Source organism: Acomys russatus, chromosome 29 (genome assembly GCF_903995435.1).
Source record: "Acomys russatus chromosome 29, mAcoRus1.1, whole genome shotgun sequence".
NCBI classification, from domain to species: domain Eukaryota; kingdom Metazoa; phylum Chordata; class Mammalia; order Rodentia; family Muridae; genus Acomys; species Acomys russatus.
This window is the reverse complement of record NC_067165.1, coordinates 30,611,454-30,635,107: the sequence shown is the minus strand read 5'-3', so window position 1 is coordinate 30,635,107 and position 23,654 is coordinate 30,611,454. Positions and strand designations below refer to the sequence as shown.

The following is a 23,654-nucleotide window of genomic DNA, read 5'->3' as shown; positions in this document are numbered from 1 at the left end:
AATTATGCAGACACCAGGTTTTGAGGCTTTCCTCTGTGCTTCTTTCTCTTTTTCTTTTGTCTAAATATTTGCCCTTTTCATACTGTTTCAATAATGTTTGCCAGGGATCTAAATGAGAAAGGTTTTCTAGAAAATTTTAATAATTTTAATAATGACTTAAACAGAAGTTATAAAGCTCTGAAGAAAATGCTCACACTAGCATAGCTGTGAATAGGTGAGCAGGCCTTCCTGAGAGGTTAGGCTGCAGAACTTCTAATTACTAACACAACTTAAGCTTGTGAATTTGGTTATAAATTTACAGCATTGAATTAATTTTTACAAGTTTTAGACATTTGTTATTTTTACAGTTTCTACAGTTTAAAAGTAACTGAATTATTTAAGGTATTATGTTAAGAAACCAGAAGTTTTCACCAGAGAAAAATAGTACAAACTCTGAGCTATAACAAAATACTGTAATTTTTGTTCTCTTTTCTCCTTTTTAGCTAAAAAGACAGGAAAGGTGATTATCATAGGCTCAGGTGTTTCTGGCTTGGCAGCAGCTCGACAGCTACAGAGCTTTGGGATGGATGTCACACTCCTAGAAGCCAGGGTAAGAGTTGTACTTTGGGATTAGACTCCTGACCTAATGGAAACATGGTAAGGAATTACCTGCTGCAATTTAAAGATGAGAATTCGTGCTTACGCAGACTGATTTCTAAAGTGTAAGGGAGTATTTTTGGACACTGTAAAGTTGCTGCTATAGCTTTTACTTATATTAATGGTTGTTTGGTGCTGGGAATCAAACCCAGAGCTTTGCACATAGTTCTACCATTGATCTACATTTCTAGCACTCAAGTTTATTTTGTTTGGTTGGTTTTGGCATGGTGATTTGAAAGATTATAACATCTGTATTAAGCATGTCTGTACACACTTGCATGTACATAGTCTAGACACCTCTAGGTATTGTATGTGGATATAAAGTCAACTATGAGGACATATGTTGAAATATGTATCTAGATCTGTATACATTCAAGTCCACAGACTGTATAAATGTCAGGCAAACTTAAATCTACCAAAGTCTATGCCGTGTAAAATGCCTGTTGCTAAAAATGGAGCCGAGTGGAAGATTCCCATGGATTGACCAAAATGTGGTGATTATTTTTCTTATATTTTATCCATTGAAAATGTATAAACTGGGTAATGTCAACCAATCTAATTCAAAGCCTAGAGAGGCAGACTGTGCTCCATCTTCCACTTCCTGTGACTGTTAGGGTCACTTGAGTAACTGAGGTCAATGAGCAGCACTAAAGTATTTTTGACAATAAATTTTTACAAAGTGATCACTGAGTATGTGGCAACCATAAGGCATTCATCAGTCCTTTGCATGGCTGATTTCAGGTAGTTTTTTATATTAGCACTCTTTGTCTTTACTTAATTACATGTTTTATGCATGAATCTGGGCGTGGATATATATACATCTGAGTATGCTCTCAAGGAGCCAGAAGAGGGCACCAAATCCCCTGAGCTGGATCACAGTTGCTTGTGAGCTGCACATTGAGTGCTGGGACCTGAACTCAGATCCTTAACAGGATTGTCCAGTGCTCTAAACCACTGAGTTGTCTGTCCAGCCCCTAAAGTGAACTCTTTAATTTAGTATCCATAAACTTCCTTTTGTAGAAGATGATACTTTCAGTGATTAAATTATATTCTTTGTTAGACAGGGAAAAGGAGTTAACTCAGATAAACAGAGTCTTTTAGGGCCAGGTAAAGCCAAAAGAATTGATTGTATTCACTATTATTTCTGGATCTTGAAATAGAAGCTGAAGGTGGATGGCTTGGAACTTTAGGAAGCGGATACAAAAATGGTTTTCATAAATGAGTTTTTAAAAACATTTTACCTTTTGGTGGCTTTTATTTATTATGTATACAGTGCTCTACCTGCATGTACACCTGCAGGCCAGAAGAGGGCATCAGATCACATTATAGATGGTTGTGAGCCACCACATGGTTGCTGGGAATTAAACTCAGGACCTCTGGAAGAGCAGCCAGTGCTCTTAACTGCTGTGCCATCTCTCCAGCCCAAAGATTTTTATTTAAAACAAAACCAAACAAACCAAAACAAAACAAAAAGAAACTTTACCTCTTAGTAATTACTGAAAAACTCCTTTAACTTTATAGAACTTTTTGTGTGTGTGTGTGTGCTCTGTACTGTGTTAAGAGTAAAGAAAGGCATAGCAGGTTATTGTGATTCTTCCTACGTGGATTATACTCTAACTGGTTTTATTCTGCTTTTTGTTGTTGTTATTGTTGTGCATATGAAATCTACAAAGTGCTTTGATAATTTCCATAATTTTAAGTTATTGTGGTAGCTCAGTAATTTTTTTTTAATCTCCCAAACCAGACATAAGTTGACCTATTTAGGAGTAAAAGCTCTTATTACCAGCTTATGTTCAGTAGAGGGTTCCTAGCCATCAGGTTGCTTGGGAGAGAGCATTTATCAGAGAAGTGATCCAGTTACAGCAGCTAGTGTTTCTCTAGTCCAGGCTGCTTAGACTTACGTTAGCCCATCAGTTTAATACTAGCCAGGGCAACTTGGTAAAGTGACTATAGTCATTAAAGTGCAAGCATCAAATCATGGTGGTAGAAAATTGGTATATAGTGTTGGAATGCATAAGCATATGTTTTCTCTCAGTGGGCCTTGTGCATCCTATGCACTCAGAACGGCTGGGTAGGGTGTGTAGCCTTCTAGCTGACACATTGTTTTATATCACATCACTTCTGACATTCATGCTTGCTGCTACCTTTGTTTCCTTCAACTTCAGGTTATCATTGGTGTGTATTTTGTGCCCATAGAACTAGTTCTTGCACTTCATGTAAACTGAAAACAACGCTTTTCCTTTTATATTATGAAAGATTGGATCCTGGTGTGCTGAGTTATTATGGTTAAAATAGAGTAAATAACTTTGACCATTTAATTTCTAAAAAACAGGATCGTGTAGGTGGACGGGTTGCTACATTTCGAAAAGGAAACTATGTAGCTGATTTGGGAGCCATGGTAGTAACAGGTCTTGGTAAGTAATTTAGTTTGGTATTGTAATACACAATCTAATACCAGAAAGATGGAGCTTACATTTATACCAGTAGTTAGTTTTATAATGTACTGATTTGAGTATTGTGTTTATTTTGTTGCCATAACACACCATAGACAGTCATAGGGACACACCACAGACAGACAGTGGGTCATAGGGACACACACCACAGACAGACAGTGGGTCATAGGGACACACACCACAGATAGACAGTGGGTCATAGGGACACACCACAGACAGACAGTGGGTCATAGGGACACACACCACAGACAGACAGTGGGTCATAGGGACACACACCACAGACAGACAGGGGTCATAGGGACACACACCACAGACAGACAGTGGGTCATAGGGACACACCACAGACAGACAGTGGGTCATAGGGACACACACCACAGACAGACAGTGGGTCATAGGGACACACACCACAGACAGACAGGGGTCATAGGGACACACACCACAGACAGACAGTGGGTCATAGGGACACACCACAGACAGACAGTGGGTCATAGGGACACACACCACAGACAGACAGGGGTCATAGGGACACACACCACAGACAGACAGTGGGTCATAGGGACACACCACAGACAGACAGTGGGTCATAGGGACACACCACAGACAGACAGTGGGTCATAGGGACACACCACAGACAGACAGTGGGTCATAGGGACACACACCACAGACAGACAGTGAGTCATAGGGACACACCACAGACAGACAGTGGGTCATAGGGACACACACCACAGACAGACAGGGGTCATAGGGACACACACCACAGACAGACAGTGGGTCATAGGGACACACACCACAGACAGACAGTGGGTCATAGGGACACACACCACAGACAGACAGGGGTCATAGGGACACACACCACAGACAGACAGTGGGTCACAGGGACACACACCACAGACAGACAGTGGGTCACAGGGACACACCACAGACAGACAGTGAGTCATAGGGACACACCACAGACAGACAGTGAGTCACAGGGACACACACCACAGACAGACAGTGAGTCATAATGAAAGAAGTTTTTTCTTTGTAGTTGTGGTAGTAGGCCAAAGGGGCAGTGATCTGATAGCCCTCTTGCTGTTAGTCGAGGGTAGCTCAGGTCATATGGCAAGAAACGGGGCATGTGAGTGCCTTTAGGTTTTATTCTTCTAAGGCTAGTACGATTCAGCCAAGGGACTCATGCTTATCTATCTACACCTGCAAAGCTTTTACCTCCTGAATGCAAAAGTAGAATTAAGTACATCCTTCTCATCTCACAGTGGGAATTAAACTCCAGCCTGAGTTGTTGGCTTTTGTTTGTTTGTTTGTTTGTTTGTTTGTTTTTTAGAAAGGGTTTCTCTGTGTAGCCCTGGCTGTCCTGGACTCACTTTGTAGACCACACTAGCCTCGAACTCATAGAGATCTGCCTGCCTCTGCCTCCTGAGTACAGGGATTATTAGCCACCGCCACAACCTGGCTAATTTAATATTTTTATGTTGGTCTTACTTTTTTTTTTTTTTTTTTTTTTTTTTTTTTTTTTTTTTAGTGTGAGCTTTAAAATAGAAGATATAATTGACACCATACATTTTCAGCTGTTTTATTTATTTATTCCTTTGGCAATCCTGCTGAGAATCCAACTCAGTGCCTTGAAAATGGGAGACAAGCTCTAGTACTGATTTCCATCCCCAGCCCATGGGGTAGCCTTGAACAAGCCATCCTCCTGCTTCTTGCCTCAGAAGTGCTGTAGTCTTGGTATAAGCCACCAAGGCCAAATTTAGCATTTTAAAATTTTGAGTAAAGAAGTTTTTAGTTTGATGCTTTTCTTTTCAAGGATAGGCTGAATTTGTTTGAGTTTTTTTTCTAGGAGGGAATCCCATGGCTGTCGTCAGCAAACAAGTAAATATGGAACTGGCCAAGATCAAGCAAAAATGCCCACTTTATGAAGCCAATGGACAAGCTGTAAGTTGGTGACAAACAGAACTTCCCAAAATGTCTGGTTCAGTTGGAAATAATTCCAGGGGAATGTATTACTGAGCATGACTTGAATACACAGACTGAGAAACAATTGGCATTTTCCTGGCTGGTTTCTCAACTCTGAGCTATATAGGAAGGGGTAATGGTATATGTGCAAATTTATATGTCTGTTTAGGCATTTGTTCATAGGTGTTTACTGAAGGCTAGCTACCCAGTTAATTGGCCCTGGCCACGTTTTCGAGAGACCCGTGAAATGAACCTGATTCTTCTTATTTTTGTGCTGTGCCTCCATTGTGTGCTTTAGCTCTGTGTGCTCTTATAACTTCGCTTTGTGTGTATAGACTCAGGCTTCTGATGGGCTAGTAAACAGCCAAATGGTGACACTTACCCAGAAGTAGAGGTAAGTTAAAGTGTTTATGGTCAGATGCCTAGGAGCTTCTTTCTTGTCCTTGGTGTGAGAGTAGCAGGAACATGGTCTGAGAAATGTGAGTAGGTGAGCCATGGTCAGGCAGGCTTAGGCTGCTCCTGGCAGTCCTGATTTTGCAGGCATAAGTAAAATGTAAACGTTTGTGTTTAGCAGAAATTTGACCAACTCTCCTGTCTAGATGAGAGTCCATTGTCTGAGAATGTAAAAATATTGTCAACTTTATATTTTGAGGAAGAAAGGTTTGCTATATATTGTATATGTCATGGCTTAGCCATTGTCACCAAACGTGGTAAGACTTGTGTGATGATTTCAGGTGATGCTTGTATTTACTCCTAGCTGTCTTTGGGTTCTATGGACTTCTGGTCAGAAAGAGGGGATGCTCAGGAAATGCTTTGGGTTGTGTCCACCAACATGTCCAGATTGCTTTCCAGGGCTTATGAGAGACATCTAACAAAATAAGCAAAGCAGAATGAGAGCAAAGAAATATAATAGGTGTTAACTTACTAATAAATTATTTGACAAAAGTCAGCAACAGAAATAAAGTTGAAGGTAGTTCTCTGCTGCAATCCAGTGGTACTTCTATGGAAATAACTCCCTCCAATTTTTATTATGAAAATTTAAAGATATTACAAAAGTAAGAAGAATACTATAATATACTCTCATTTTTCCAGTTTGCTTAATTTGCTTAATCTATCACCCAAAGCCTATCAGCAGGACTAAGTTGAAGCAGATTTGCCAAGGGTTCGATAGAGCCAATTGCTGTAGAAGAGTCGAGAGGCAAGAAGGTGTGTGGAAGTGACTGATGGAACAGGGTGAAAAGAGGGAGGGGCACATTTGTGAGGTCAGTGTAGGACATCAGCCAATGGATGTACATTGGGGCTGAGGAAGGTGAGTAGGTAGAGCTGGCTCAGAGAAGGATGGCTCATCCTGGTGAGGCAAGAAAAGAAGCTGCAGGGTAGGGCAAGGCCTTGCTGTGGAGGGGCGGGAGCAGGAGCTGCGACAGGACGAGATAGGTGTTTGAGGTCAGTAGCAGAAAAGAGCCTGGCTGGATCAGGAAACAGGGCACAGGAAAGAGCACAGAGATGTGCTTTACTGTTAGATAAGCTTTTTGTTTGTGGCTGGCTCTTGAGCCTCCTACCTGAGCCTGCCAAGTGCTGAGATAACATGCCTGTGCAACCTCGAACAGCTTAACTGAGCTGCTAAAATACACCTTGGTTTGTGTTCCTGTGTTGGGGATGGGATCCAGGCCTTGATGCTTCTAGGCAGTTGCTCTGTCACTGAACCTAGTCCTTAGTTAGTGCTGCTCCTTTTGTGGGGTTTGTTGTTATTGGTGATTGTATTTCTGTGTAACACAGGGGTGTTACATTTTAAAAAATATGCCCACTAGCAAGTTCTCCCTAAGCATGGTCACCGATCTTTCCTATTACAGTATGGTATAAGATAAGCAGCTTGCACAAGAACATAGATATATGCTGCCAGCTATACTGTAGAAAGTTGTACATTATCTTCTGACTTAAGCTCCCTGAGGCCCAGCCCTTTGGGGGAACATTCAATAATTTTAACAAGGTTATGGTTATTCTTCCCCTTTTTTCCCATTTATTTTCTTTAGATTTATTTATTTTATGTGTTTGGGTGTTTGCCTACATGTATGTCTGTGCATAACTTGTGTACCTGTTGCCCATGAAGGACAGAAGAGGGCATTGGATCCTCTGGCTCTGGAATTACAGATGGTTGTGAAAATGTGGGTGCTGGGTATTGAATCTGTGTCCTCTGCAAAAGCAACAAGTGCTCTAAACTGCTAAACCATCTCTCAAGCCTAGGGTGTGTTTTCCCCCCTAAGTTCATTTATTTGTGTTTGGTTCTTTAGCCAAGTGATGGTTCTTTAGGAAAGTTAGTTTTGGAAAGAATTCTTTGCAGCTTTGAGTTCCTCTTGCCTTTTGTATAATTTTGTGTAAGAAGCAACGTTATAATATCTGTTTTTCTGTCTCCAGTGGCATAGTTCAATGAGAATACAAAACTGTTGACCTGCAGACTAGCTTTTCAATTAGAGGACAGGTACAGAGAACCTTGTTTGCGTATGCTTATAGCTACAAATGATGCTCTGTAGCTTTAGAAATAGGAAGAGTTAAGTGGGCCAGTGGTTTCTCATTTTTTGGTTTTGCAAAATGGAAACTGTATCTCCCATGCAGTTCCCTAGAGCCACTGTGGCTAGTACTTGAGAGGCAATCTGTTCCTAGTGTTCTAACTCACACTCCCATTTTGTCCTGTTACACCCGCCTGGTTTCTCAGGAAGGTAGGTGGAGCAGGGTGAGTGAGTGTGCACTGTCACGACTGCCTGCGTGACTGTATTGGCTGAATCTCCTTTTCAGAGAGCTTTAAAATGGTTCCCCTTAGGCTGTGCTCAGTGGCACTTGGAGACAGAGGCAGGTAGATGTCTGTGAGTTCAAGGCCAGCCTGGTCTACAGAGCGAGTTCCAGGATAGCTAGAGCTACATAATAGAGAGACTCTGTTTCTTTTTGTTTGTTTGTTTGTTTTTGTTTTTTCAAGACAGGGTTTCTCTGTGTAGCTTTGGCTGTACTGGACTTGTTTTGTAGACCAGGCTGGCCTTGAGCTCAGAGAGATCTGCCTGCCTCTGCCTCCCAAGTGCTGAGATCAAAGACATGCACCACAACATCCAGTGAGAGACTCTGTCTCAAAAAAACAAAACAAGCCGGGCGTGGTGGCGCACGCCTTTAATCCCAGCACTCGGGAGGCAGAGGCAGGCGGATCGCTGTGAGTTCGAAGCCAGCCTGGTCTACAAAGTGAGTCCAGGACAGCCAAGGGTACACAGAGAAACCCTGTCTCGAAAAACAAAAAAAAAAAAAAAAAAACCTAAAATGGTTTCCCTTGGAGCCAGCAGGACCCACCTAGAGTAGACATTGCTCAGCCATTGAGATTTGTTAGTTGTTTAAAAATTTAGATTATACGCTCTTTGTGTACAACCTCAATCAAAATTTACCTAGCACAGTGTTCAAGTCCTGTAATTCCAGCTATTTAGGCAGCTGATGCAGGATGATCATAACCCTGTCTAAAAGACTCAGGGGTGTGTGTAGCCCAGTGGTCTGTGTTCAGTTCTTAGTACCATGGAGGAAGGAAGCAGTGTGATGGTTCTGCTGTTGGTATATAGAGAACAATTCTGCCACGATATGTAAGGCCAGCAGTTACCGAGAGTCAGGGCATCACCAGGCGTGGCTCATGCCTTTAATCCCAGAATTTAGTAGGCAGATACAGCTGGACCTTTGTGAGTTCAGGGTAGCCTGGTCTCTAAAGTGAGTTCCAGGAAGGTTAGGGCTACACAGAGAAACCCTGTCTTGAAAAAACAAAAACAAACAAACAAACAAGGGGGGGGCGCCGCGGAGGGAGGGGAAGAAGGTTGTAGATATCACAGGTGGTGCTTCCTTACAGACACAGCTCCATAACTGGCCATTTTTTGCTATAGGGAAAAAAAATGTAATAGGTGGTGATTGTGTTGCTATTTGTTTTGTGTGTGTGTTTATTTATGCAGGTATGTACACGTGTGTTTGGGGGTGTGAGTGTACATAAGAGGTTGGTGTCTTCCTCTTTGACTCCTCATCTTATTTTTGAGACAGGATCTCTGAGGGAACCTGGAGCTCACTGATCAGCTATTTGGCTGCCAGCAAGCCCCAGGGATTCTCCTGTCTCTGCCTACCCTACTCTGGATTGTGTTTTTATGTGAATACTGGCAATCTGAACTCAGGTCTTCAGTTCATGTGGTGGGTACTTTAGAGACTTAAGCATCTTATTTTCCCAATGCCTAATGTTAAATTATTAAAAACATAATGACAATGGGCCCTAAAGCAATACCTTACTATTCTCTGGGGTCCTACGTGGGCAGCTATGCTGTTGCGCCTAAGTGTTTGTCTTGACAGTGAAAGTTTAAGGTTATGTGTGGTTAGAGGAAGCACGGAGATCCATCCTGCAGACCCTGAGTTTTCCTTTGGAGAAACATCTCCATAATTATTTATAGAAGTAATAGAATCCAGAGATTTTAACGAAAGGGAACAAAAATATTTGGAACCCGGAACATTTGGAGGTACTCAGGGTAGTCATTTATGAGTGCTTTCAGTTGTTGGACATGTAAAACAGATCGTTTATAACTGGCCTTTTAGCAATGGACTCAGTATTTAAATGCACTCAAAACACATTTGGGTTTCCTCTAATTAGCATTGGTTTGTCAATGGACGCCTATGCTATTTACCATTTTCAAAATACTCCTTTCATTTCCAATTTCAATGTTAATGGAGAACAGCCCTGCTTCAGCACTTCCTGGTTGCACTAGCAACATCAGCATCGCTGTAATTCCTCACCTGGGCAGAAATGGATGGGCCTGGTTGCCGGCTGCCTCACATAGCTCATAAAGCTGAGCCTTGGGTCTAAGTGGGTACCAGACACGCAGTCTTGTCATCTGGTGTCAGTCAAAAGTGGTAGTACTCCTTTGGTTTGAGTTTTATTTGATTTTGTTGTTACTGTTCTGTGTTTTTCTATTTTTTTAATTGAGTTTTGCTTTTGTTCTTCACTGCTTTTTCACCCCCACCCCACCCCTGCCTGCCTTTTTAAAATTGCCCCCTTACCCCTGGCCATTTCTGTGCCTTGACTTTCCCATTTTGGTCTCTGTACAGTCTGTTCCTTATTTCTCCAGCGGTTGCAGCTTCTAAGCTTAACAGAATGCTTCTGTCATGCTGTGTGTTTAAAGCCTTGATTTTACTGCTGTCATACAAAACTAAACTTGACGTGGCTGTTGGGCTGTTATTTACAGTTTATTTCTCCCTCTGCTGCACTGGTTAAAAGGACACTGTCAAGGTATTTTTTTCATAATTTTTCAAATCATTTTCTTCACTGTTTACAGTAACCCATTAAAAGTTTAACACTTAAATCTTTTCCTTTCAATGATCCTCTCCATCACACATTCACACTGGTTTGTTGTTGTAGAGTTGAGCCTATGTGTTGGCCTGGTGCTGTTTGAGTTTTTGTCATTGAAAGCGCATGTGAAACATCAGTTTTGTTTTTTTTTTTGTGGGGAGTTTGGGTGGGAAAGGGGGAAGTGTAATGAATCAAGCAGGCTGCTCAGAAAATAGAGGGAAGAAACAAAAGGTCAATTTGGTCCCTCTAACCTTGACAGTGTCCCTTTAAATATTTCTCTACCACACGCCCTAGACCCACCTTACTGAACCTGAGTGCTGGGTGTTTCTCAGTATGAACTCCCTTATGTGACTGTCACCCAAACCACAAAGATTAAAGCTTGTCTGAAGCAAGCCTTCCAGTTGGCACTGGAAGAGCTTTAATCTGTCCCATTTGCGTTCTCGTGTTTAAGCACATTCTGCCCTGTGGTAAAGGCATATGTGGTCTAGTCCCTTTTGCTAGGGCATCCTCTTCTGAGGCATTTTAGAAACATGCATAGAAACACTTCAGGAAAAGCATCTTGTAGTTAACGTTGCACATCCGTTTTTAGATTTTATATTGAAATGGGATTCTCTCCCTTTGGAAAGGAGAGGTTATTGTAGAGAGGTAGACCCATCTTCTCTAGCACCATTTGCAGGCTTGTACTGGAAATAGCAAGTTCCTGGTAGAGTTTCATTTTGAATTACTTTATTCATGGCCATCATATCTTTGAGGAAAAGTAACTGCTGAAAGCAAGAATAAAATTCATGACAAGAGTGTCTCTGAGCAGCTCTAATAGGCGCAGCGAGAGCAGGAGGACCATCACCAAGAGCTCTTCTTTCAGTGTGCTCCTGAGACCACCGTAATGCATCTGAAACCTGGGTCTCCACCTTGTTTTTCTACACAAATGAGATTATTGGAGTTGAGGTTTCCTTTAGGCTGGGAGTACCTAATTCTCTGTAAGAGCCTCCTCTCTCCTTGAGGCTTAAGCATGCCTTTGTCACTTGTGTCTGTTGTGTTCACAGATCCAAAGCAGAGCTGCTTCTGCCCTCTTCCCCTTCTCTTTTAGTAAAAGTTACCCTTTTTTGACAGGTTGTCTTTGCCACACAGTGGCTCATCTCATGGAGTTACTGTGAGGGGTGTGGCCAAGTGCTTTGCTCCTGTGTTTACTTGCAAATGCAAAATTGAAGTGTGTCCAGTGAGAGGTAGCCTCTTGTCAGTCGTCACTTCCTACCAAAAACAGGCTTGGTATTTACTAGAGCTTATTTTAGTGCTGTGTTTTCTTGTTGCCTATTTTAGGTTGATTGCAAAGTAAAGTACGTATTTTAAGTTCCATCTCAGTGCCTAGTCCTGGCAAAAGATGCTTACCTTAGACATGCTCTGTTATCTCGCACTGTTGCCGTGAATCCAGCAGTGGACTCCAGATAGTTTACTTTGGGGCAAAACTAAGATGTAACAGAGAATGGTATTAATGAACTAATGCTGTCAGTAGACTGTATAGAACAGCCAAGAACAGCTAGAGGACTGCTTTGCAGTGTAGTGTGTTCCCTTCCTCTGCTGCAGCACCAGACCTTCTACGAACTGATTATTCAGTGTCTAAGAGTTTGACATTGGCCTTTGAGCTGAGAATCTGCTATTGCTCTGTAAAAGAATAAGGTGATAATGTGTTATTGTCAATGTCATGGATTTTACTCTGTATTTCCTACTGTCCTTTGAAATTCTTTCATCTTTGAGCAGTAACTTGAGCCTCTTCTTTTCTCATGTTGCTCTTATTCTTTTAAGTTCTTCGGGTGTGTGATCATAGTCTCTGTTCTCTGGGACTTTTCTAGTGTGTCCTCTGCATGTCAGCCCAGCTTAGCTCAGTGTACCTTGTGCTTCATGTGACTTCAGCTAGTGCCAATGCAGGTCTTGTGGCTGTGGCTATAGGTTGAATCCCAGCTCTGAGGGAACAAGTGGGAGAGAGGGAAATATTTCAGGCCTGAAACATTTCATATCTCATTTAAATGGACTTAACCACTTCATAGAAAAAGTCAAATCATTGTCCTCAAAGGTTTTCCTTTGAAATACATATTTTGGCCTCTAAATTGTAGAACATTTTTGTGTGTTCGTGGATGACTGTGCTTAGTCTTATAAGGACCAACTCTGCTATACTTCATATTTGCAGGTTCCAAAAGAGAAAGATGAAATGGTAGAACAAGAATTTAACCGGTTGCTAGAAGCCACCTCTTACCTTAGTCATCAGCTAGATTTCAACGTCCTCAATAATAAACCCGTATCCCTTGGCCAGGCGTTGGAGGTTGTCATTCAGTAAGTACTTTAAAACTGTTTCTCACACAGTGAATTCCATTTACAGATTGCAATTTATGTCTTAGATTTTTCATAAGTCTTTTTTGACTTACATATTTTCATGTGAAATTTTAAATTCCAAAGTCAGGGCTGAAGGGATAGCTCAGTGGTTAAGAGCACTAGCTGTTCTTTCAAAGGACCTGGGTTCAGTTCCTGGTACCCACATGATATAGCTCATAACAGTCTGTCACTGTAGTGCCAGAGGATCTGACACTCCCTTGCCTCTGGCCTCTGAAGAAACTATATGCACCTGGTGCACAGACAGGTAAACACTCATAAAATAAAAATAATTCATAAAACGAATCTCAAAGTAAAACATTTAAAAGACTTATAGAATGCCAAGGCCATTTTTAGGTCTAAACTGCACCACTTTAATGCACTATAGGCCAGGTAATAAATAGCAACCAGCTACCTTTCTTGTCTGAGTATTAGACATTCAGTGGGCTTTGGCCCTTAGATGTTTGGCTGGGTGCCCATTTTGTGCTGTAGAGCTGGCTCTGCGGGTGGGCCACATGTGTTGTCTCTTACAGGCTACAAGAAAAGCACGTCAAAGATGAGCAGATTGAACATTGGAAGAAGATAGTGAAAACTCAGGAGGAGTTGAAAGAGCTTCTTAATAAGGTAGAGTTCTGCATTCACTGTTTCCATAGCCCAAAAACGTAAAACGAGATTCCTTTAACTTAGAAATGTTAGAGGCCTTGTTGAAGTTCACCACCATGGAGAGGAGTTGCCCGGCTGGGTCCTCTGTTCCTTAAAATACTGTTGGTTGATACAGCGCCTCTACTACTGAGGGCCAAGTACCCATTGATGAAGGAAGACCAGGTCAGCGCATTCATGGTTATAATTATTTCTCTCTACATGCCAGTGTTTCTACCTTCATTCCCAATTGAGGACTTTGTCACCATCAAGTTCCAGATGATTCAGATATAGTTGTGTATTTCTTTTTGCACTACCAATTGCAAAGGAGCAGGGGCCTCAATCTTCTAGGCTTCCTGTCACACTAAGCTCCAGCCACTTGCTGCCACGTGTGCATGCCATCTCCTCTCCTCCCCGCAACTGTGGCAAGAATTGAAGAGTGGTTGGAGAACTGCCATTTGGCGGACATCTGTGGACCAGGTTCTAACACCTTGATGGTACCTGAAAAAACTTAACAGTAGGAATGATCACATAAGGTTCTTTGTAAGATGATTTGACCTTTTACATGTTTTTAAAAAGGAACAAAGCTGGGCATGGTGAACCTGTGTGATTTCAGTACCCAGGAAGCTAAGGCAAGAGGGGTTGTGAGTTTAAGACCTGTGCTACATAGTGAGACCGTGTCTCAAAAAGCAAAATAATGATAACCATTTTCCCAAAATAAACTTAAATTGATGGTAGATTGTTTTGTATGTTTGTTTCTTAAGTGGAGTATTCCTTTCCCTCTCCCTTGTTGTGGAAGACAAGCATCCATTTTAGTCATCTGATGGTGTTGTAGAAACCTCTGTTAAACTGTCTATTCCCAAATGGCTTGATACAGAGCAGGTATTGAGAAATTCCAAGGATCTTTCACAACAGTGTACAGGGAGAGCCAGTGCTAAGGGTATGTGTTATTTGGGAATGAATTAACATTACTCTCTAGTATGAAAAGTTTTTACTTTTCCCTCTTAGATGGTAAATTTGAAGGAGAAAATTAAAGAACTCCATCAACAATACAAAGAAGCATCGGAAGTGAAGCCTCCCAGAGATATCACAGCCGAGTTCCTAGTGAAAAGCAAGCACAGGGACCTGACTGCCCTCTGCAAGGTCAGTGCCTTCCTGTCCTGAAAAGTAACGTAGAGGTGGGAAACCTAGAACATGAAAGAGCCCTTAGCCAATGGCAAGTGTCTGTACTATGCAGAAAAGGGCTGGGTACCTTAAGAGCCATGGAGACTTAATGGCTCAGTATTGTGTAAGATTGGTGTTTCCTTTAAAAAAAAAAAAAAAAATTGGTGTTTCCTGACAGCTGAGAGTAGAGTTTGAAGTCAGACCATGAAGTTTAAATCTCTCACATGGTATCCCCCTAAACCTTGACCTCCTTAGTCACGTCATCTGCAGTATGGTATTAGTAACACAGAGCTTGGAGAGTCCTTGAGAAGTTTAAGTGAACTGTGTTTCCAAGGAATCCCATGCCAAGCCATGAGGGGTACTGAAAGCATGGTAGGTGCTGTGTTTTCACATCCTTGCTTGGAGCACACTGCTAGTGCATTTAGCACTTTCCTTCCTGCCCCATCTTATCCCAGATTCACAGCTTGTTTCCAAGATTAAAAACATCCCTGAGGTCTGATATCCACGTAAATTGAATCACGCTGTGTACACATGACCTGAGCAGGAAATGTGTTACATGTAAATTAGGTAAATATCTGATCAATCACATTCATTTGCTTTTAAAATTTCTGTCAGGAATATGACGAATTAGCTGAAACACAAGGAAAGCTAGAAGAAAAACTTCAAGAATTGGAGGCTAATCCCCCAAGGTAAGGAAAGAAATCCAGACACTAAGAATGACAGGTGGGGCGTGATGGTTCACGCCTGTAATCCCAGCACTTGGGAGGCAGAGGCAGGTGGGTCTCTGTGAGTTCAAGGCCAGCCTGGTCTACAAATCGAATCCAATCCCCCTACCCCACCCCCCCAAAAAAGAGAGTTTTGCTCTCTTTGTACTCAGTTTGGAAGATAATAAAACAATGAGCCTTTATTTGTATATTAAATTCTGTGATGAATGGAAGGTATGTGTGAAATGGGGCTGATGTCAGGCTTGCAGTCCCCTACTCTAACATTTTAGTGTATGAGGATGTTTTTGGTATCTAGAGTTAGCCCTTCTCCACAAAACCTGCTTTTGAGATGCAGCTGTCCTAGATGGAAATTGTCTTTGAGCGTGGTTTAAAAGAAAAAGTACTGTTGACTTACATTTGAAATATTTGGGGGACTAGGACTGTATCTTTTTTTGTTTGTCTGCTTTTCGGTTGTTTTGAGACAGGGTTTCTCTGTGTAGCCTTGACCGTCCTAGACTTGCTTTGTAGACCAGGCTGGCTTCGAACTCACAGTGATCTGCCTGCCTCTCCTCCTGAGTGCTGGGGTTAAAGGTGTGCTCCACCACTAGGACTGTTTTTATTTTCACTGGGTTCATGCTGTGACTACATGCTAGTAAGATGCTCCACATGCACCTGCCCTACTTCTTGTGGGCAGAGATGCTACCCATCTGTGCAGTAAAGCCTGTTCTTAGGATTTGAGACAAAGTGCACACTTTCATGATGTACAAAGACTTAGTATGAGGAGGACTTTTTTCCAGAAAAAGGTGACCCCACCATAATTTGCTGAGCTGAGCTTGACACTGATCTTGAAACATCAGGGATAGAGCAGTTAATGACACAGGTGAAAGCCTATTCCATGACCTAGATATAAGGCACAGGCACAGTTCCACCTTAGAGTCCAGATTGGCTGAGACTACCCACATTGACTCACTAGCAGTGATGTCCTTGTTAACCCTGTGCTCCCCGTTTTTTTAGTGATGTTTATCTCTCATCAAGAGACAGACAAATACTCGACTGGCATTTTGCGAATCTTGAGTTTGCCAACGCCACACCTCTCTCTACACTCTCTCTTAAACATTGGGATCAGGTAAGCTTTCTTCATCATTTATTAAATTGCACATATTTAAGGACTATTAAAGGCCCCTCGCTCTGTCTGTCTGTCTGTCTGTCTGTCTGTCTGTCTGTCTGTCTGTCTCTGTTCTCATAGCTTCAGGAGGAGACAGCGTCTACTTACAGTGAAGTCTATACATTTTAAAGCAAGGGGCTTGATAATTTGCCAAGCTTGCTTCATCATGAGCTACCACCCAGTTAGGATATAGACCATTTTATCCTTATGTTGTGATTCACTCCTGCCATCCTAGTGCTTTGGAGGCTAGGACAGAAAAATTAAGTTTGTGGTCAGCATGGCCTACATAGTGAGGGCTTTGTCTCTAAAAACCAAAAGATACAAAATATTTCCATCCTGAAAGGATTTCTCCTGCCCTTTTACCGTTAATCCCTCCTCCCAGTCCTGCTTCAGCTTGTCCTATAGTTTCATTGCAAATTGCCTTTGTCAGTGACTTCACTTACCATGAGGTAATTTATAATGTATCCCTTTGTTATTACAGCTCCATTGTAGAGATAAGCATAGAATATGCCACTGGTACACTGACTGGTGTGTGTGTGGGGTACTATTAGTGAAGGGTCTCTGAATATTGATATTTTTATAAGAAAAAAATGTAAGAGTGGAGCTAGGCATGGTTGATCGTGCCTTTAATCCCAGCACTTGAGGCAGAAGCAGGCTTTAAGGCCAGCTGTGAACATAGTGAGAGAACAGCCAGAGGTACACAGTGAGACCCTACCCAGACCCCCAAAAATGTAGGAGCGGAATTGCTAAGATCTTATAGAAAGTTACTGCTTAGTTGATTTTTAGTGATAACTGGGATCAAATTCAGGGCCTTGTACCTATCAAGTAATTGTTTTGCCACCGAGCTATACTTAGACCCCTAGCCCTATTTTAACCATGTAATAAGCTTCCAAACTACACACCAGATTGCCCTCCCCTCCTAAGTCTGTGGCAGCCCATGTGCTTCACCCCCTCAGAGGTGCTCAGTGCAGACCTGGAGGGTGACTGTGAGGACGGGGTCTTCATGTGTTCATCAGCCGCTCTATGGCGTGTTTCAGTGAAATGCCTTCAGACATTCCGGCCCTTTAAGAATCTGGTTGTTCTTCTTTTTAAGTTATAAGAGTTTATATCTCAGATACTTATTTTACAGTACTTTTTATAGCCTTTGGCTTGACCCTAGGGCCTCATGTACACATGCACCCTCTAGCTCCATCTGTACTTTCATTCTGAAAAATGATCCTTTTTACCTGAGTTTCGGTTAGACCTTGGCTTGATACTCTGGATGTCTGGGGCTTCTTTATGCCTCTGGGCTGCCTTTGCCTAATTTGACCAACTGGTTTAAAATTGTTTTAAGGACTAAAGATGGATTTTGTTCTTAAGAAAATGTAATTGTGGCAGTGAATCTGATATCTTGCACATCTATAATGCTGTTAAGGAAGTAAATGGATCAGCTTCTGTGCTTTCTTAGCGCCTGATCTCCATCCCACCCCTTGTGGATGGATGGTCTGAACTTGGTGGTATAGGACTGTGCCAACTGCTGTCCAGACACAAAAGAAACTTCCTCATGGGGATAAGGGACAGATCAGTCAGTATATTTTCCTTAGGCTGTTAAACTCGAATAGTGAGTGTTTAATTGTGGTCTTAAAATACTGTTTGGGGCTGGAGAGGTGGCTCAGCAGTTAAGAGCACTGGCTGCTCTTACAGAGGACCTGGGTTTGATTGCCAGCACCAACATGGCTGTTGTCTGTCACTCTGGTCCCAGAGTATCCAACACCTTCTTCTGGCTTCTACAAACACTGCGTGTTTATGGTACATAAGACACATGTAGGTAAGCACCCATACACATAAATTTTTTTTAAAAATTGACTAGTCTGCAAGGTTGTGCTCTTCAAGACTGTCATGTAGAATTCAGTGCAAGTGGCATGGTGTAAATTATATTTTAAAAGTATGGCGATTCCCCCACCCCTTTTCTTTCCTTGTTAGGATGACGACTTTGAGTTCACTGGCAGCCACCTGACAGTAAGGAATGGCTACTCATGTGTCCCTGTGGCTTTAGCTGAAGGCCTGGATATTAAACTAAACACAGCAGTACGACAGGTTCGCTATACAGCCTCAGGTATGTTGCTTGTTCTATAAGAATATAGAGCACCTTCCTGAGACAGAACTAGTTTTTTACAACTTCTTTTTGGTAACTTGATTGTGTGGTTCATGAGTGTAAACTTTGAAGATGCCTTTTGCAAGCAGATGGCAAGGTGACAGAAACTGCAGCACCATCTTCCTGTCTACAAAAGCTGGGCATAGGTTAGTTGTAGTTAAGATGTGCCATATTCTCAAAGAATTCATAATTATGCTTATAATGAATTGATCAAAAAATGCATAAATATAGTTGTATGAGCATTCATATAAAAGCATCCTAGGGCTCATCAACTGCTTGGTGGCGCTTTCTTTTATAAAGTATTTTCTATGTTTTTACTCTCATTGTTAATAAATCTGCATTACTATTTTTTAAAAAACACATTAGGTAAAATAATAGTGACATAATTCCAATATCAACTTAGAGATCAGCTAAGCATCACAACATATCTCCACAGTTTGAGGCTTTGTACCACAGGCTTCAAGTTGTCATCCCTAGTGAACAGGTAACTACTTTAGGCCACTTTATCCCTAGTGTACTGGGCAGTCAGGGGTTCCTTTATTGATGTGAGTGTTTAAATCCTGGCAACTGTAGGCTAACCTCTTCTGCTTTCTTGTCTGAAAAAATGAAGGAAATAGCATGCCCATCCTGTTGGCCACCATGTTCAGTTCCCTCATCGATACCGTCCTCATCACCAATAAAGTTTTACCACTTTCTCTAGGATGTGAAGTGATTGCTGTGAACACACGCTCCACGAGTCAAACCTTTATTTATAAGTGTGACGCAGTTCTCTGTACCCTTCCCCTGGGAGTGTTGAAGCAGCAGCCACCAGCTGTTCAGTTTGTGCCACCTCTTCCTGAGTGGAAAACATCTGCAGTGCAAAGGATGGGATTTGGCAACCTTAACAAGGTATGTGCTTGTCTCCCTCCTTTCACTAGTCTAATGTTCGGGTTCCAGTCAGCTCAGTGAGCAACGGGTCTGCATGTTTGCCTGTGCCCTCAACTGTCTGATTCCAAGCTTAAGGCCTGGCAGTTCATAACTCAGTGCCTGGTTGTATTTCTGTTATATAATATTCAAGCACACAATCTTTTTGTAACTCCCAAGCCTACTAAAGGTCATAAATTGCATCATAAATAACAAAATAGGATTCTTTTTACATTGAAAGTAGATTAGGAGTGGTTAATAAGTCTAAGAAGTGTGACCTGAAAAGGCAAAGCAATGCCTACAGAAAGCAGTCTCTCTGAGGCCAGCTCATATGCTCCCTTCCTGTGGTAGGTGGTGTTGTGTTTTGACCGGGTGTTCTGGGATCCAAGCGTCAATTTGTTCGGGCACGTTGGTAGTACAACTGCTAGCAGGGGCGAGCTCTTCCTCTTCTGGAACCTATATAAAGGTAACTGCTGTTTTAATTTTTTCACACTCTTACAGAAACATACAGAATTAGGAATATTGGGAGTTTTCTCATATATATGCCTTACTTTTTTCTCTTAATAGGCCAATCCTAAAAAATCCCTTCAGAGTGTTTTGAAGAAAGCATGTAAAAATCAAGAAACAGTATCCCTCATTCTGAGATTGTTAAATCCAGCTTGCCTTCAACCTTAGATCACTTCCCTAAAATATTTTTGTTCCTATTGCCCATCCTATTACTTTATAATTAACTAGATTAACTAGAGAGCTAAGTAAGCATATTTAATTCCCTCTTCCAAGAAGAGTGAAGAACAGGTGTTTCCTGTGCAGCAGTTGTAGATCACTGCTTAGCAGCACAGGCATGTTTCTGACCCATTGTCACTCCATCCCTGGTGAAGAGGCCTTCATACACCAAGGGGGCACCATGCTTTTTCCCTGTTTCCATCAAGGCCATCTGGTCCTCTCAGTGCAGCCTCATGTTATCTCCCACAGCCTTCCTTACCCACCATGTGGTCTTGTCCAGGCCACTGTCACCTCCTGTAACAGTAGCTCCTGTTGATTGCTTTGTGTTTGGTGACAGCTTTGTATGGCTAAAGGGAAAAACTGATTTCTCACCAAGGCTTTGCTGAGGCCTCATGTAGCCGATTTTGTTCTTCCCTGTCTATCCCACTCACAGTTCTGGGAACTTCAACTGTTTTCAAACCCTGGGATCGATAAGGTTACTTTGTTGTTCAGAGCTTCTGTGTGTATTGTTTTCACTGTCTTGTTCACTTTGCTCAGCCTTCACAGCTTGGCCTGAATGCATGTATATTTAGGGCACACATTCCTGTTGCCTAGAATCTGATTAAATCCATGTATTCTCTTTACTATGTCCTGTATTGTCATAGCTTTATAGTAGGTCATTATTCTGGGGCTCATGCAAGCTTCAAATGGATGAAGGTAGTAATAGGTATGAGTTAGGTAAGATATGTTTGCCATATTGCCGTGCAACCACCTGAAGCGGTCAGGACAAAAAATTCTATACCTAAATACAGAAACATTCTGGAAATCAAAAGCAGTGAAGTGCCCATTTGGTCAATTTCTAGGGAAAATTCAAACAATAGCTTCTTTCCAGCTTTGTGTGGTACATGGCTCCTTGACTTTGTTCTCTTAATACTTTCAAGAAAAGTATAGGAAAACTCTGGAATTGTCTTTGTCCTTGTGTTTCCCCAGCTCCAATACTATTGGCCCTGGTGGCAGGAGAAGCTGCTGGCATCATGGAGAACATTAGTGACGATGTAATTGTTGGCCGGTGCCTGGCCATTCTCAAAGGGATTTTTGGTAGCAGTGCAGTACCACAGGTATGTGAGTGAGTGGATAAGCAGGGGCACAGCTTACAACTGAACTAGGGTTTGGCTTAGTTGCAGTTTGCACCTTAATTTCTTTATCAGGACATTCCATGGAGATATGTGCTGAGTTGACAAGGATTTTAATGTGTGAAACTAAAGCATTCAGAAGACTCATAGTGAGAATTGCAGCTGCTAGCTGTGTTCCTTTTGTATGTGAGATCATGTCACAAGTAACTTAATTCAGTGAATACACTTTGTAGCTTATTTTCCAGGCCAATTGCAATACTTTTAGCCTTTTATAAGACTTAAGAAAGAAGGGTACGGGGGCGCATGTCTTAAATCCCATCATTTGGGGAGGCAGGAGGATCTCTGAGTTTGAGGCCAGCCCGGTCTACAGAGTGAGTTCTAAGACAGCCAGAGTTGTTACACAGAGAAACCCTCCCTATCTTGAAAAAAAAGGGGGGGAGGGGTTGGGGCGAGGAGGAAGAGTTAAAGGTCAGATGGTGCCTGTCAGATCCTCTTCCCTTTGCATGCCTCTTAAATGGGTCCTACCTACTTAGAGGTGATTTGTCCAGGTATCAGTAATGACTCACTCATGGTTTTTCCCGTATGTAGCCCAAGGAAACTGTGGTGTCTCGCTGGCGTGCTGATCCGTGGGCCCGGGGCTCCTATTCCTATGTGGCTGCAGGATCTTCTGGGAATGACTATGATTTAATGGCTCAGCCAATCACTCCTGGCCCCTCAATTCCAGGTGCCCCACAGGTGAGAAACCAGAAATCTGTATCTGAGCCTGTTTGGTGAAAGACCAGAAGCTCAGGGTAGAGATGACACTGCTGGCTATTTCAGACTTCAGTCATCCCATCCTTAGATACTTTCAGAGTAAAGTACTATTTCTCATAGTTGGGTTTTGTAAATGTACCCAGCCTGGATTAGAAATGTCTAGAGAATGTATGAGTCAGCAATTTTTCTTCTTGCTCCATTTTTACCCCTTTAAAAAGTTATTTAAGAGTGGCTGCTATGGGGCTAGAGAGATGGCTCAGTGGTTAAGAGCACTGCCTGCTGTTCCAAAGGACCTGGGTTCAATTCCCAGCACCCACATGGCAGCTCACAACTGTCTATAACTCCAAGTTCTGACACATTCATACTAAGGCACATTAAAATTAAATATTAAAAAAAAAGAAAAAGTGGCTGAGTTCAGTCCCCAGCACCTATAATCCAGCAAGCTTCAGGGGATCTGACACCCTCTTCTACTCCCAAAGGCACATAAAAAACTTTTAATTGTACCTAATTTTGGCCAGCTTGTAGGGTTGCAGGGGTCTTGAGTCACTAGGGCTTTGTAGGGCCTGCTCAGGAGTTGTTCTTTATGTAGATTGTGCTAGACCTGTTCTAGAGTATTCTTCAGTATCACAATCCCAAAGCCTTGGTGTCTCCTCTGAACCAGGAAGTCAAACACATTCCTGCCTAAAAAGGCTCAGAGTTTAGGATGCCCTGTCAATCTTAGCCAATAGGTACTACGTGAAATAAAACTAGAATTTTGAGTATTAATAAACTGATGAAGAGACTTTGGTAAACTGATAAACTAGAGGTGGAAGCAGACCAGCCTTTAAAAGTCAACAGGAATTTGGCAGTTCAAACACAATGAAGTTGTGTTTGCAACTTGTTGATTTTTCTTTCCACCTCACCCCCAAAATAGCCAATCCCACGACTCTTCTTTGCTGGAGAACACACGATACGGAACTACCCAGCTACAGTCCATGGTGCTCTGCTGAGTGGGCTTCGGGAAGCAGGAAGGATTGCAGACCAGTTTTTGGGGGCCATGTATACTTTGCCTCGCCAGGCCACACCAGGTGTTCCTGCACAGCAGTCCCCAAGCATATGAGACAGATGGTTCTGAAGAAGCCCAATGGACATGTCATCTGTCACGTGAGCAAGCTCTTCTAGCAATACTAGATCCTACTGAGCACTGTCACCGGCTGCTGGGGCTTAGTTTGACAACAGAGGCTGGCTCCTTTGACTGACAGCACAGAGAGGAACTTACTCTGTAAAAACTGAGACAAGCAAGTGCTGTGAGATAACCTCTTAGTCTGTTGGTGTTTGTTTTTGTTTTTGTTTTGTTTTTAATATATTTTGAGAATAAAACTTTAAAATAATTTTTATGAAGATTTATTTTTAATTATGTGTGTTTGTGTGTCTGCGTAGGTATGTGCACTTACCTGGGTGCCCATGGACACCAGAGGCATTGGATCTCCTAGAGCTGGTCATGAAGCAAACTCAAGTCCTCTGCAAGAATAGTATATGTCTTTAACTACTTGGCCTTTTCTCTCTAACCTCATATAAAATTAGTTTGATCTTTAAGGATTTTTTATATATATAATATATAAGTGTTGCTCCTT

The 23,654-nt window shown here is 42.1% G+C and overlaps 1 protein-coding gene across 2 annotated transcripts in view; it reads left to right on the top strand.

Annotated features, from left to right (window-relative positions):
- The window catches only part of Kdm1a (lysine demethylase 1A), a 54,343-nt gene extending 31,049 nt beyond the window's left edge, over nt 1-23,294 (top strand). For both annotated transcript variants that reach the window (XM_051172009.1, XM_051172008.1), the window contains 14 exons: nt 483-589; nt 2,969-3,050; nt 4,927-5,021; nt 12,566-12,708; nt 13,278-13,368; nt 14,392-14,526; nt 15,163-15,236; nt 16,266-16,377; nt 18,379-18,511; nt 19,251-19,438; nt 19,805-19,919; nt 21,146-21,273; nt 21,877-22,023; nt 22,955-23,294. In XM_051172009.1, coding sequence (XP_051027966.1) covers nt 483-589; nt 2,969-3,050; nt 4,927-5,021; nt 12,566-12,708; nt 13,278-13,368; nt 14,392-14,526; nt 15,163-15,236; nt 16,266-16,377; nt 18,379-18,511; nt 19,251-19,438; nt 19,805-19,919; nt 21,146-21,273; nt 21,877-22,023; nt 22,955-23,140 — 1,736 coding nt within the window. In that variant the 3' untranslated portion in view covers nt 23,141-23,294. The remainder of the gene's footprint in view (nt 1-482; nt 590-2,968; nt 3,051-4,926; nt 5,022-12,565; nt 12,709-13,277; nt 13,369-14,391; nt 14,527-15,162; nt 15,237-16,265; nt 16,378-18,378; nt 18,512-19,250; nt 19,439-19,804; nt 19,920-21,145; nt 21,274-21,876; nt 22,024-22,954) is intronic.
- The last annotated feature ends 360 nt before the right edge of the window (nt 23,295-23,654 follow it).